Source organism: Melozone crissalis, unplaced genomic scaffold, assembly GCF_028551555.1.
Source record: "Melozone crissalis strain CALT ecotype California unplaced genomic scaffold, PUWL_Pcris_2 ptg000033l_1, whole genome shotgun sequence".
NCBI lineage: Eukaryota > Metazoa > Chordata > Aves > Passeriformes > Passerellidae > Melozone > Melozone crissalis.
In genome coordinates, this window is record NW_026535811.1 from 10,675,323 (window position 1) to 10,691,094 (window position 15,772).

General features: G+C 40.6%; 1 protein-coding gene across 1 annotated transcript in view; it reads right to left on the reverse strand.

Annotated features, from left to right (window-relative positions):
• The window catches only part of MYBPC1 (myosin binding protein C1), a 48,890-nt gene that overhangs the window by 7,005 nt on the left and 26,113 nt on the right, over positions 1-15,772 (reverse strand). The window contains exons 19-30 of the mRNA XM_054281795.1: positions 15,110-15,266; positions 14,128-14,232; positions 13,307-13,495; positions 11,840-11,974; positions 11,687-11,767; positions 8,535-8,603; positions 7,280-7,447; positions 6,711-6,799; positions 4,728-4,923; positions 4,007-4,146; positions 1,594-1,753; positions 17-153 (exon numbers count right to left, since the gene is read on the reverse strand). Of these exons, the coding sequence (XP_054137770.1) occupies positions 17-153; positions 1,594-1,753; positions 4,007-4,146; positions 4,728-4,923; positions 6,711-6,799; positions 7,280-7,447; positions 8,535-8,603; positions 11,687-11,767; positions 11,840-11,974; positions 13,307-13,495; positions 14,128-14,232; positions 15,110-15,266 (1,626 nt within the window). The remainder of the gene's footprint in view (positions 1-16; positions 154-1,593; positions 1,754-4,006; positions 4,147-4,727; positions 4,924-6,710; positions 6,800-7,279; positions 7,448-8,534; positions 8,604-11,686; positions 11,768-11,839; positions 11,975-13,306; positions 13,496-14,127; positions 14,233-15,109; positions 15,267-15,772) is intronic.

The following is a 15,772-nucleotide window of genomic DNA, read 5'->3' on the forward strand; positions in this document are numbered from 1 at the left end:
CAGGGCTGTGCTGTACCTTGGGGTTGCCCCTGACGCTGCAGTTCAGGGTGGCGTTGTAGCCAGCGACAGCAAACGTGTTCACCAGGGGCTGCGTGAACAGCGGCCGCTCGCTGAAGTCAAAGTCATCGTACACCGGGTATTTGTACACTTTACCTGTGAAGGGAAAATTAAACATTCATAAAAAGAGCCTTGGCAGGTAGTTAAACACCCAAGTGTATTAAATGCATAGAGTCAGTTCTGATCTGCACTGCTTTAGGTACAACGTGACTCCAGTGGCTGCGCTAGCAGGGGAGGATGGAGGTGGGTCTGCACAGTGATTATAGCACCTGATTATGCTATGGCATTGATGTCTGAGAGCTTCTCTTTGTTTCCTGTGCAGGTGGTACACAAAGCAATACAGGTTCATTCTGTGTCTGTGCCTGCATGCCACAGAGCAGAGCTGTATGTATATACATCCTCCATATACTGCAGGATGCTTGTCTTTGGCAAGCCTTGTTCACTCTGCTGCCAATTATTTTTTACAGTTTGCTCTGATTATAAACTGTCCCTGTGTTTAAAAATCTATTTTTCTTTCTGTTTCAAACAGTGCACTGATAATACAGTGAATGGATGCAGTTTCTGAACAAGGAAAACATGGTAGAAAAATGTATTTTCTCACTGCCAGTTTGTGTCCACTCTGCAATGGAGATTACCACCAACAAATCCTCTTCAGCCACACATTCAGCTGGCATTTCAAGTGGCTGGACAGACAGACATCTATTCCTGTGCACAGGTATCATTATGCAGCTTTGCTTCACTGAAAGTTGATCCAAGCTTTCATACTGACTTCTCTGCAGCTTAGGCCTGATATTTGCTCTCATGAGAAGGGCAAGTAAGCAGTGCTGAAAAATAATTCCTAGAGCCATTCTCTTGTTCATGACTCCAGAGTCTTTCAGCCTGGCTGTGTGGGTTGTACAGGTTTGTGTCTGTCCTCTGCATCATGGCAGTCATGTATTCCTTTCTTTCAGGCAAACTGCTTTGATTTTCATCCTGTAAGCTATTTGTTTTTAGAATTTCCTCTCCATAGGAAATATTTGTGATTTTTAAGTTTACAGTGCCATTTCCAACTGACATCTTCTGAAATGTCATGATTTTTGACTGCAGAACCAGATTTTGCCTAGCCCCACCTTCAAGAGATGTGAATCAGGGGCTATGCTTTTCTGTTGCATCCTGCCTGAAGTGGAGGGAGTGCCTGCACAGCTGATGCCACATCTCCAGAGGAGGGCAGTGACCTCCTGCTTCTAACAGAGCTGCTTTACTCCTCTCCAGCTCTTATCAGTGCATATGTGCCAGTGGTCATGTGGTGAGTCTGAGATCCAAGACCATAGAAAATGTCAGATCATGGGAGAAATGTCCCACTCCTGATTAAAAACAGTGACTATGAGCTATGTGGACAAACCAAGAGGTCTAAATAGGAAATGTCCTTGCTGTTGGACCTGGTCTTGTGGCTGGGAGTATCTCTGAACACTTTAGAGACACGGCCTTTACCTCAAGCCACCTTCCAGCCTCTGAGCACCCCCCTCCCCCTTGATGAGGCATGGATAATTAACCAACCATCCTTTGCAATCAGAGCACTCTCTTTGGTCATGGTTGCATCCTCACTGAGGCCACACATGTTCTCAGCAAAGACCCTGAAGTAGTACTCGTTGCCTATGACCAGCTCGTTGATGGTGGCACTGGTGCGGTGGTAGTGCTCGATCACGGTGAACCACTCCTGAAAGGACAGACACACAGACACACAGGGTCAGCTCTCCCCCATGTTGGGTGCCATCTGTAAGACCATGTCTGTCTGGGCTCTTTTGGGTCCAATCCAGGTAGCTATGGACCTTAGCCCAACGATCTTACATAGACAAAAGCAAAAGACTGGAAATGCTCTTCTCCACATGGGAATGAATGTCCTCTGTTTATTGACTTGAGAACCACCAGATGAAAAAAACAGCATGGGAGGAGACCAGCCAGCTGCCTTTAGGGGGTTTTATAGCTGAGGGAATGGGGGGCAGAGGATGGGGACCAGAGTAAGGAGAGGCAAGGGGAGGGACTGACCAGGGAATAGATCACCATGGAGTATTGGGCAGAGGGATGGGTTAGGGAGAGACCATGTGATGGGAGAGGGAAATAGCAAACCACATGATATAACAAAAACTATTCCATATAAAGACTACTCTGTGCAAATCTCTAATAACCCAGTGCAAAACAACAACTAAAACTATTTAGTGCAATACAACACTCCCCAGCACCCTGTGTCACCCAGACATCCATTGGAAGGATCATCAAGCTTCTGGGAGCAGGTTCTTCTTTGAAGAGAATGCAGCTAACAGTAATTAATAATGAAATGCAGCTAATCGTAATTAATAGTGAAATGAGTGATGATGGCAGTGCAGCAGAGCTCTCTGCTGAGCAGTCAAGGCCGAGCCCTGCTGAATTGTTACACTGGCAGCTGGAAGGGCTCATTTTAGGAACTGCAGGCTTACAAAGGTTGTGCTGTGTGAGAAAGGCAGGCTCCCTCATTCCTGATCCACACTGCTGACAGAGAAAGTACAGTTGCAGATAACAAAACTGCATTCCCTTGGGGAAGGCATTCTGCAGTAATATGCACTCACAAGAGGCCACTGCACTAATCTGCCCTCTCTGTCACAGGCTGAGTGTTCATGAGAAATGTTCTTCTGTGCTTGTGGTCCTCTGATATCTAAAGGCCAAGATGGGCAAGTGGGTTTCAGTGCTTCAGTCTTGCAGCAGTAACAGGATGTGTGAATTCTGTCCTATTACACAATACCTAAACAACAATCTGAGCTGAAGGAGGTGAATGCTAAAAATGCAATTAATACAAAGTGCAATTTGACCACAGCAATGTTTTTGCTTTCCTTTACTCTGCCCTAAATAGTTTTCTTGCTTTTCTAAAGATGAACTTGTGCTGAGTTCCCTGTACCACAGTCTGCATTCATATTTGGTCAACATTAAGAGCCAAAGTTCCTTTGGGAAAACAGTTTTTTTGTAGAAGACCAGCTGTGCCAGAATTGCAAAATGCACCACCACAGATATGGTGAGGAAAGTGACCTGAATGATCCATTTCACACTGAACCCTAAATGCTGCTTGCTGTTGTTACTTTCTCCTTATCACAGTAATTTAGAGGGGAAATTGTTCTGGTCACTGTTCCACAGACCCTATCTTCTTACAGTCTCAAGAGAAGGAGGAAAAACAAAAAAAAAAAAAGAAGAAGAAGGATGGGAAGGAAAATAAAGAAAATAGAGGCATAGGAAGAATTAATTGATCAGATCATGATGGAGACCAACATATTAATGTGTGGGATAAGAGAGGACAGCAAAAGATTTTCTTGGAGAAGGCAGCTCCTTAAATATTGCCCTAGATTTCCAGTGTTTAAATTTGCAGTAAATGTTAAATCTGAGAATCTGACTACTGTCTTTTAAGAAAGTGCTGTACTTTTTTTAGTACAGTTTAAAATTTTTTTCTTAAAATTTTTGTTAGTTTAATGAAAATAATGAATATTTCTGTATTGCACTTTTCATCAGTAAATTTCAGAGCAGTTACAGAAGTACCTATGTACTGTTTTGCCATGGGTAATAAAGGAGTATCAATGACTTACACAGTGTGACATTGCTGGTTTGAAAACAGCAGCAATGGAACACTTTTTTTCTGGTAGCAGCTTACTAGATTCAGAATTAATATTTTAAGGTTTTATTTTCTCTCCTGAGGCAAAGGAAAAATGCAGAATTACTTCTCTTCTTCCCATTTTTAGTCCTCCTCTTTGGAATAATTTGAAAATATTTCCACTTCTAGGCTTAGTGAAAAAGACTTTTAGAACTTTTAGAGGGTCCTGAAGAGATTTTTCAAATTCTAATAAATTAGTGCTTTGTCCACCTACATACTTTGAAACATGCAAAACTTTTTGTTTGTAAAAGGGAGAATTCATGAGTACATCCAGCTTTTAAACATCTCCTTATTACTTACCATACTCTTCTTATCTGCTTTTTGAATAGTGTACCCAGTAATGGCAGCATTGCCATCATCTTTTGGTGGCTTCCATGATAAATTCACATTCTCTCCCCAGACATCCTCAATAGTCACAACCTCTGGTGGGCCTGGGCGATCTGCAACAAAAAAATGATACATTCTGCTTTTTGCTTTCTCTATCTTTTTCCCACACACATCTTCCCATTAGTTTGATTTCTCTGTCTTTCTTTCAAAAAAAAAAAAAGTCAAAAGAAAGATATGGTTGCAAAATAAAACTTTCCAAAGTGAAGGCATGTCAGAATTACAATAAATTTAATAAAGTTGTGCTGCCAGTTTTGCCTATTATGTATTGGAATAGATAAAAATGAAAAATAAATGTGCTTTCTGGTCTGCCTTTCCTACTTTCAGCATTTCGGATTTCTTCCACACTGCATTTGTGACAAACATACTCTGAATTTGCTACCATTACTGTCTATGGGTACCACTCAACAGGAAAAATCTTGCATCCTGGATAGACAAGAACCTTGAGAGGCTTAACAGAGAAAAAAGAATATGACACATTCCAACAACCCTATCAGGTATGGAGATTTCCTGAGAGACCCCAAACCTACAGCCAAGTAATTGAACATGGAGAGGAATCGCTGCCAAGAAAGATGGCAGCATTCCCATTTCCCGTGGCCTTGGGAAAATGGATCTATTTCCATTTCTCCAAACATACCAACGATCTGAATGTCTATGGTGGCTTTGTCCACCAGGTTCTCCACCTCCACTTTCATGTCGTACTCTCCGGAGTGGCCCCGCTCTGCCTTCCTGATGAAGATGATGGTGTCCTGCTCCGTGTTGCGGATGTTGATGTCGTTCTTGTCGATCGGAGAACCGTTCTTCTCCCACGACACTTTCGCCCTTGGTTTTCCCTGCAAGGAGCCAGGAAACAATTTCGGTATGATTTTTTTTTTTTTTTGAGAGAAAAGGGAAGAGAAGGAAATGGGTTTAATTCCCGTTTTTTTTCCCAAACAGGAAGTAAAAACTGTCCTGAAATATGACCGTGTTCACAGGGGTCCTAGGACGAGGGAAGAGATGAGCATCTGACTCCGTGTTTCAGAAGGCTGATTTATTATTTTATGATATATATTATATTAAAACTATATTAAAAGAATAGAAGAAAGGATTTCATCAGAAGAACAAGCTAAGAATAGAAAAAGAAAGAATGATAACAAAGGCTTCTGTCTCGGACAGAGAGTCCAAGTCAGCTGGACTGTGATTGGCCATTAATTAGAAACAACCACATGAGACCAATCACAGATGCACCTGTTGCATTCCACAGCAGCAGATAATCACTTTGTTCCTGAGGCCTCTCAGCTTCTCAGGAGGAAAAATCCTAAGGAAGGATTTTTCATAAAAGATGTCTGTGACACTGAAAGAAACAGAATTATTTTTAAAATTATACGCCATTTAGAGATGCAATCATACCAATTCACCTAAAATGTAACTTTCTCTCCTTTTTTTTTCTTTTTGCTCAGGAGACTGAAAATATTTGCAATTTCTCACTATATTGAACAATTATCTCTCTGGTTAAATTGACAAATAATTTCCAGTTTTCTGAAGGAAAAGGGAGAAAAAATAACCCACAGAAAATATAGAACAAAGTATTTCACTCTCTGGAAATGCTTACATTCTCTACATTGCCAGTGAAAGAGGAAAGTAATAGATTCAACCTCCAGGGATCCTAAACTCTCTTCTTTCATTACAAAGGAAGTTGTAATAGCTGCTAGGAAGGCTGGATTGATCTCTTTTGAGTGCCATTTTTCGTGTGTCTAAGTGCCCAATACAGGTACTTAAAGTAGAATGAATTTCACATGCTTTGCTGTGGAATTTGCCTTCCACAGGCAAACAGTTTGCAGGTGCTGTCTGAAAAGGGTAATCTCACACCATTTTGAACACCTTATCTTACAGAATAACCTAATACAGAATAAGGAATAAAATATTCCTTTATTTCTCAAGAAAAATATATCTTGCAGTGTATTGCTGATCAGGCTTTTATGAGGCTTTTAACAGCCCCTGTGAAGCTGAGTTATGCCCATCCAGTATCTTCAAATGTGCAGACATGAAATAGAAATGAGTTCTGCCATAATTCTTTTATTCAGAAAAAGGACCTTGCAAGGAGAGAGGCTGGTGCTGTTTAAAAGGTATAGGAATGAAGGTTAGCATGATGCTGTGGGAAAACTGGTTACATATTTTAGAAATAGTCATTTTACAGTTGTGATCTCAAGGATTTAACAGCTGCAGTCTGCCTGCTCTTCCCCTCACTTTTCCTCTCATGGCAAGGAAGTTATTAAATGCTACTGTTCCACTCTTGATACCCATATTTAACTGCTTCCAATGCAATCCCTTTGTATTGTGCAATTGTCTCATGTGCAATGTCTACCGTGAAGATTTGTAAGTGTCCTTTGGATGTCAGATGACCAATCAGTCTGCCTGAGTGAGTTACCCAGTTCATCACTTGGCTGAACTTAATTTGTTTGAGATGATGAACCAAAAACATTCAAGCACCTCTGTACTTCAGAGTACATCCACATGTGCTTAAGGTAGCTGACTAGCCAAAGTTACAGAGAAATCAGTTAAAAAGAAAAAATATTTAAAAAAAAAAAGGCAAAAAAGAAAAGGAAAAAATAATTTTTCTGTCAGTATTTTTAGTTCTTACCTGGAAAGGAATAACAAGATTCACAGTTTCTCCAACTCTTCGAGTATAGGTTTGTTTCAAGTGTCTTGGTAGACGAATCTTTGGAGGTTCTGAACGAAACAAAAGCTTGTGTTAAGCACTAATCTTCCTTTCTAACCAAGGCAGCACTGATGTGTATCAGTATAAAAATTAGACAGTGTGGTCTAAAATTCCCAGAAGTACTAATGAGTGAGGTGTCTTAAATTTCTTGGTCCCCCCAGTGTTGCATTCAGGACACCATCAGCTTTTATAACACAAATGCAATGATGGCATTACAAGAGGGAAGCTTAGAGGAACTTTTAAAAAATACCATCAGGATCAAGTTCTGCAGAAAAAAAATGCCCTGAAAAACTGAGAAATAAAGGCTCAGAAATGAAACAAAATTATGAATTATTCAAAAATGGTTTCATGATTTCTAGCCACCATACAATGGCTTTGTAAGGCCATATCATCAGTTAACAATAATAAGCAAATATTAGCCTTAAAAAAACACAGATATTAGTATGGAAACAGGGTGTATTTGTGGGCAAGTGTAGGCAGCAGGATCTTACCTATCACTTCCTTGACTAAAATAGGCTGTGGGTGGTACTTGGGCTCACTCTCACCAGCAGCATTCACAGCTTTTACTCTCACAAGGATTTTCGAGCCAGTTGGAAGGCCATTGATGGTGAACTTTGTTTTGTCTGTCAGCTCTGGGTTAGCCACAATCCATTCATCAGCTGGTTTAGGGAAGTGAGGGGAGGAGGAAAAATGCAAAAAACAGGGAATTATAAATACATCCACTGCATGGACAAAGAAAATTACAGGACAGTAATAGACTTGTGGTTTTATTTTTCTATTTTGTTTTTCTAATTATGCTGTAACACAATGTAGATTCATATTCACACGTAGGAAGAATGTTTCAAACCCTACAGACTTTCTGCTAATTATGTATTTGTATATTCATATATTTTTATATATTTATATAATTATGCAAATCTTATTAGAATATGGCTATAATTTAAGTGTACCAGAGAGAAAAATGGTTAGATTTTTAAATTCAGCTAGAATAAAACAAGGGGGGAAAAGAATGTATTTGCCAAAGCACTCATCATTGCTTTAACAGCTTCCTTGAAGAGAAATGGGTTTTGCAATTAATTTCAGCCAGTACTGAGTACCCTTGAAAGTATAACTGAGAAATAAAAGAAACACAGAATATTTACACATTGCAATGAAATGCCATCTCTCCTCATGCCTTTAAAAAAAGGAAGGCTGTGTCAGCATTATTCACATAATTACAGCATTCTGGGATTTTTAATCCTACCCCCAGGTGGTCGCACGAAATTCATGGAGTGATGATAAGAGTACAGTCTTTTCTAACAGCTTCCATTACAAACCATACTTTGTTATCCACCCTGTCCTCCCAGCACAGACTGCCCTGACACTGCTGGGCACAGGAGCCAGGTTTATGAACAGGCAAGTCAGGATCAATACCTCCCACACCATGTAAAGCTAGCACTGTGAAATGGGCAGATAAGACAGAGAACTGTTATCAACTGAGAGCCCTGCAGAACTAGCGCGTAGTGCTGTGGCACATTTTCATAACTGTCTTGCTTTTAGGAATTAACTTTTCCTTCAAGCTTCAAGCAGAAAAGGATTTCAATCAATGATTGCTTCCCAAGTTTCTCCCCCTCCCCTTACACCTATGCTACAGAAAATTCCATAGACTGTTGCCCCTAAAATTCACCATCAGGAATTTATCTTTAATTTATGAAGAGAGATTTTCTTTTATTAAAGAAGACTTATATCCTTTGTGGAATACTGTACCTTCCAGGTTAAAAGGTGGCTCCCCCAATTCCTCAGACTGATCTGTCGATATACCTTGAGAGAATCCATCTTTAAAATTAATCAGAGACACCCACTTTCACACAGATGGAGCATTTTGTCAGTGGTTAGCAATTCCTGTTAGTAAGTATGCAAAGATAGATGCTGGGCTTTACAGATTTAGAGAACTCATGTTTAGGGAGAAAAGAGATGGAAAGAGGGCATCCAGATCACAGAATACACAGATGCCCACAGGAAAGATAAAGGATGAAAGAAGACGAGGATATAAAGTTCTATGAGTTTTTTGGGCCCCAGAAAAGCCCTAGAAATATGAAAGGAAGGAGACAAAAGGAACACTTGGAAGAGAGAAATGAAACAAAATGATGATGAGAGAAAGTGTAGAAGGAGAAGAAAACACATTGTAGAAGAGATAAGAAAATCAGAGATAAATTCTGAGTAAGAGAGACAGAAAAAGAAGAGGTCTTGGAAAAAAACTTGGAGGAAACAAAGGAAGGGAGCACATTTAGCTAAAGGTAACATAGATAGAAGATTAAAGAAGACCAGACCCATGGATGGTGACAGATATGATGTAAACCCTAAGGCTTTATTCCCTGAACAAAGTTATCACTGTCCTGGATTTCCTGTAATCCTGGAGCTGTCTATTTTCAGGATAATAATAATATTATTCTAGTATTTTAGCATGGTCCTGGATGAGTACACTGACAGAGGTCTCAGCCAACAGAAAGTCTCTGAAGTACTTATTTACTGGCTATAAAAACACCTGGGGAGCTCTCTCTCTCCATATATACACATATATATTCTATATTCATGTTATTCACAGCTATGCAATGCTGGGTCAGGATACTCATGATGAGACTCCAGTACTTCAGTAACATGCATGGAGTGTACATAGGTAAGAACTCCAAGAATCCACCATGTTGATCAAGTTATGTGGTTCTGACTAAAGGGAAATACCAGTTTTGCAAAGCCAAACCAATGTTTATGATACATTATTCTTCTAAATTATCTTTATATATATATTTTATCTTCCTACTGTCAGCTTGTGATTCCTCCTAATGATTGCTATGTTAAGGAAGACTCTAAAAAGCCTTCTTGAAAACTACTTCAGTGACAACAATGAAAGAATGGAGAATGTAAATACAGATGAGTTTACAGACAGATAACTAGGAGAAAAAAGAAGCAGAATGGATATAGACAGTCATAAAAAGTATCTTGAAATTAAAAAGAGTTATTAAACATTACAGAAAAAATTAGTTTGAGGCAGAACAGGGCTGAGAAAAAAGAGGCACTAAGATATTGCAAGAAAGGAAAAAACAAGTGAACAGAGAGAAAAAAATGAATAATCCAATAACATGACTTTTAAAATTGGTATTTTAAAATTGGCGTTTTCTACTTATCTTGCTTCTTCCTAAGCATTTCATAACATATATACATAATGTCAATTGTGTATATATAGATGTATATGCATATATAGGAGGTATATATAGATATACATAAACACTCAAAACTATGTAAAATACATTGTACCCATTGTATTTTAACTGAGGTGGGTAACAGTAAAATGACAGACTTGGCTGCCATTTTGTTGTATCTTCATGTGTTTAAAACCTATCTGGAAAAAAAAAGTAAAGAATTTGTTCCATTTAACAGGTATACAATGTTCTTCTAACAGCCCTTTAAAGACAGATGTAGAAGATTCCTTTTCAAAGCCATACTTTGAATTAACCTGTCTGTACTTCTCATCCTCTCTTATCACTTGATTGGGATATCACTAATATGAAGCACTTTTAACTTTTCTCTTCCATTCTACCCAATGCTACACAGAACACAATATACAGCATACACTGAAGTCCTCACATTGACAGTCCCCTTCATATCCCCCTACACCTGGGCTGTGCAGTGGAAACAGAGTCAGAACACTGTGCCTTGATGGGAGACTGCACGCTGACTCACTCTGAGCTGTTCCCACAGCTCCCTCCCAAAGTACAAGGAAAACCCTTCCTACCATTCCAGCTGTGTCTGCCTTCAGGGACTCTCCTCCGGGTCTCGGAGCTCCTTGCAGTCCTGCTCCTTAAAGACATTCATCTCAACACTACCAGATGCTGAGTGCTCCTGAGAAAAGCCAGGGGTTGGTCTTCACAGCCTCTCCCCTTTGCCTGGGAGAGGGCTGAGTGCACTCTGATGCCGTGGCACCTGGCCGCGTTTATGACCTACTGTTCTCCTGGATTTTCTGAATCTGAAACATGTGACGGCATCAATGACACGTTCTGTCCTCTATTTCTTGTCTCCAGGCTATGGACTGTGTTCATGGAGAGCTTCCGTTGAAATAAATGCCTCTGTGAGAAAAGGTGTTCAACCCCTTGCTTGATTTTCAGCACAGTTAAAAGCAACAGTGGAGATGAAGATGACTGTGTGCCCTTCATCCACATCCACAACATTGCTGCAGTTGGTGGTGTGGGTCCCCAGAGGCTATTTGATACTTACTTGCTGGTGGATTTGACTTTTTGAAAATAGGCTTAATTTGATGCCAGTTCAGAAGAAAATCTGCTGGAAAATACTAAGTTTCTGCTGCTTGATCACCAAAAGACTCTTAGTTGTAAAATATCATTTTATATTTCCCTATTCCTTCTTGTTTTGCTCTCAAAAGTTAATTCGCTCTCTTTATCTTCCTCCTTCAGTTCTAATATATTTCTGTCTTAGACTGACATAGCTAAAGATCCCCAAGACTGCACTGAAATTTTGGAGAAATTAAATATCTAGACATGGATTTTGCATACCTAGATGACTTCTGCAGGAGCTATTGATGAGGCTGTCTCAGTGTTTTCAACTGGCACTTGAAGCTATTAATATGTCAACATAGGGATTACCACACCTGGGTATTAGGGACCTCCTGTCCTTAAAACCCAGCCAACCTGACCCAATATTTTGGGCCACACTTGTAGCCATTATTTCCTATGCCTTCATCCACCAGTGAACTCTTTACTGCCCTAACTCTCATTTAGCACCTGAAAGAGGGGAGTTATTAGCATGGTACATGGTACATTACAACAGATTATATGGGTTTTGATTTGGATTTCAAATCAAGGGTAAGATATGTCGAACCACAATCAGGGGGTGGCGTCTGGAATACAAACCAAAGGAAGCCTGACCAAAACCCTGCTCCTTGAGGTTTTCTGCCTGATTAGTCTCTGCCTGACAGCCAGAGTACCTGATACCTGTAGAGAAAAAATGGAGACAGTCTCACCCACGTTCCCTGTGGGTCAGGCACCCCGGGTGCTGTCACTTACTTCCTTCAAAGCAGTATTCCACCACGTAGCCGTCCAGCCCTGCCGCCCCGATCTGGTCCGGGGGCCTCCACTTCATTGTCACCGAGGTGTCGGTCACACTGTCCACTGCCAGCAGGGTTGGGGGGCTGGTGACAGCTGCAGCAAGCCGGGAGAAGGCAGAACACTGTGTTACCGTGGAAGGTTTATGTTTATGGTCTGTGTTTCTCTGGTTTAGCATTGCAGGTGGCAGGCTGTCCTGCCTACCAGGATGATTTCTCATCTGTCACTATAGGACATGAAAGTACACAAGTGCACACACTGCTGCTCTCAAGGTGAAGGAAAAAGGGAAGTTTACTTTCTGACTCTTAACATTTATAGTTTTCCAAAAGTAACAGTGGATTGGAAGGTGAAAGTGCCACCTCTCCAGTGACACTGGTCAAACCAACAGTCCATCAACTTTCTCCTCCTCCATAAAAGAATGCAAAACAATGAGTTATTTACAGAAAGTGTGTGAGAAAGTTTGTCACAAGAATGTACACATCAGAAGGCTTAGAAAATCCTAAAAAATCAGGGCGACATCCATCATCCCTGGCACGTGTTTGCCAGTTAGGACCACACTAGGAGAAAGCAGCTACCTCATGCCATATGTGCTCACAGCCTGACCTGGAGATAAATTCCTCCTGCTGGGGAGAGAGAAGGACAAGCGGCTGTGGCTGGTAGAGCAGAGAAGTTGGGAGCAGCGTATTCAAGCTGGGAGCAGTGTATTCCACCTCAGCAGCTGCATTCTGGCGAGAAGGGAGCATGCTGGAGCTGTAACAGCTCCCTCCTTCCTCCTCCTCTGCATTCTGGGGGTGCTGCTGAGCAAGGGGGGAACCTTTGCTGATCTACAGAACAGGACAGCTTTCTTTTACAGGGACTTGTGCTGTGTTGGTGTTTGCAGGGGTCCAAGGATAAGGGAAGAGATGAGAATCTTGACGCCATGTTTCAGAAGGCTTGATTTATTATTTTATTATATATATTATATTAAAACTATACTAAAAGAATAGAAGAAAGGATTTCATCAGAAGGCTAGCAAGGAATAGAAAAGATTGGGGTGATAATAAAATCTTGTGACTGACAAGAGTTTGAGACAGCTGGACTGTGATTGGCCATTAATTAAAAAAACCACATGAGACCAATCACAGATGCACCTGTTGCATTCCACAGCAGCAGATAACCATTGTTTACATTTTATTTCTGAGGCCTCTCAGCTTCTCAGGAGAAAAGTATCCTAGCCAAAGGATTTTTCATATAATATGTCCATGACACTTGTGGTTGTCACCATAGTTTGAAAATCTGTTTCTTTATATGAAAAGGCCACTGAGTTAGCCTGTCACTGTGGGCCTTCTAGCTGTCACATTAATAAATAATTATATAATTAGGTGATTTTGATAACATATGAATGGTTATTTTCTAAATGCATACCTATCTCTGCATTTGTTTACTTACCTAAAGGAACAAAGGACTTGGAGGGCATGCTTGGCTTGGACATGCCAATGGCATTGACAGCAAACACACGGACCTCGTAAGCAACACCTTCAATCATTTTCTTTGGCTCAAAAGTTGTTTCCTTGCACAGTTCAAAATTCAGCCTCATCCACCTGGAGCTTTGTTTCTTTTTCCTCTCAATAAAATATCCTTTTGATCAGAAAAGATTTTATCATAATAAGTGAAGTGGCACAAAGGTCAGTAATAAAAGGTCTATTTTTTTACTGTCCAGTGACAATTTTTTACCTGGATACACCTCGATATTCCCTCCTAGCTTCAGAGTGATAATTTTCCTCATTGCAAGCTATCTGAGAGTCACCTATTTGCTTTCAGAGCCATACATGAGCTTCTTTTGGACTTTAGAAGGCTGCTGTGTTTATTTCAGAGTGAAAAGGGCCTGGTCCTACTGACCTCTGGGCCCCTCTAGCCTTCTTCTTGGTTTGGTGTATTTATTAAAAGATATTCCATTTTACTCAGTAAATTCTGAAATTTCCTTCTAACACAAACAGGCTAATAGCAATGCCAAGTTTGGTTTTATAAGAGGTTGTCTTTCAGCTAGGGGACATTATAATGTAACAAGATAGAAAATGACAAATCTCAAAGCATTAGAAAAACAGGAATTTGATAAAGTCAGAATAGGTAGAACATTCTAGCTACTGGATATTCCCAGCACCACTTTCCAGGGCCTGGGCTAAACTCTGATCCTGCTGCATCCACTGTTTGGTGTTTGCTTCTTTTGTCTGTATTAGAGAGTCACCACAAAAAAAACAAAAAGTATGTACCTAAAATGGGTGATCCCCCATCATTTGCTGGAGGTTCCCAGGTCATAATACACCAGTCTTCACCCACCTCAGTCACATTTGGTGCCTGAGGAGGGTCGGGAACATCTGTTGAAAACAAAGTAAATATTATTTAAAAAAATCTTTCATCTTTTTGCATAGGATGAAATTAAAAATGTCAAATAAGAAACAAATCTAAATTGTTTTTGAGGTGCAAAAGGAATTCCTAATGAGGAGAGAGAGTGGGGGGGAAAATAAATTTAGTGGATCCTGGCTGGTGGTTAGGAATGGATGGATGCCAAGGTCTTTTGACAAGGTCAGACACTTGAGAGGCTCTGGAGGGCCTGTGCCAAGACAGAGCCCACAGCCCAGGGAGAGGGGAGAGCCAGGAGTGATCGGGACAGCCTGAGCCAATCAGAGCAGTCTGGCCCCTATCAAAGCAGCAATAAACTCCTACTTAAATCCCTTCCAAGCTCCTACTCCCTTCAGTAACACCCAATTCCACACCAGAAAATGGGGAAAAATAGGAAAATGGAAGTTTCCTGAGACTCTACTGTGACGGTGTTCACAGGGGTCTTAGGCTGAGGGAAGAGACGAGGATCTGACTCCATGTTTCAGAAGGCTGATTTATTATTTTATGACATATATTACATTAAAACTATACTAAAATAATAGAAGAAAGGATTTCATCAGAAGGGTAGCTAAGAGTACAACAGCAAAGAATGATAACAAAGGTTTGTGGCTCAGCTCTCTGTCTGAGCCAGCTAAGCTGTGATTGGCCATTAATTAAAAACAACCAACACGGACCAATGACAGATCCACCTGTTGCATTCCACAGCAGCAGATAATCATTGTTTACATTTTGATCCTGAGGCCTCTCAGCTTCCCAAGAGGAAAAATCCTGAGGAAAGGATTTTCCATAAAAGATGTCTGTGACACTCTACCCCAGTGGCATGGCTCATGGGCTCTGTTTCACACGACTTACCAACGACTTTGATGTTGATCAGAGCTGTGTCCTCTCCAGCCTCATTCTTTAAGGTGATTCTGAAAGGACCCGAATCCTCCCTCTCGGCTGCATCAATGACCAGGCAGCTGCTGTCTGGGTAGGATTCTGCCCGGATTCTTCCACTGTCTGTGACCATCTAGGAGCCACAGAGAGCAGAGGAAAAAGTCATATTGTCTGGATTTGAGTGTCAAAATACTCAAAAATCAAAATTTGCAAGTAGTACAGGTCACTTCAACAAAAATATTAAAGCAACTATAAGAAAAACCACACCAAACCTCAGCATTTTAGTCACCTAATGATGAAAAAAATGAAAAAATAACTAAAATAAGTAAGACATGATAACTGTTTACTCCTCATTGCAACACAAAGGATGAGGCACTAGGCTTCTCCTTCGAGGTAGAACACACTTTTGCCAACACCATGTATCATTAATTTGATGGAAAAAGAATAGCTGATTCTTCCAAAAGTCAGATCAAAAGGAAGTAGTTCACTTTAAAGGTGAGAGTGATTGTAATGGTCAGTAGTTTCTCCTCACAGATTTCAAATGCTGTCTCATATTTTGGAGGAGGAGCTCTCCTAGAGTAATTCCCTGTTTGGACAGGACCACAGTGGTGACACTACAATTAATATTTCAAAAATAGT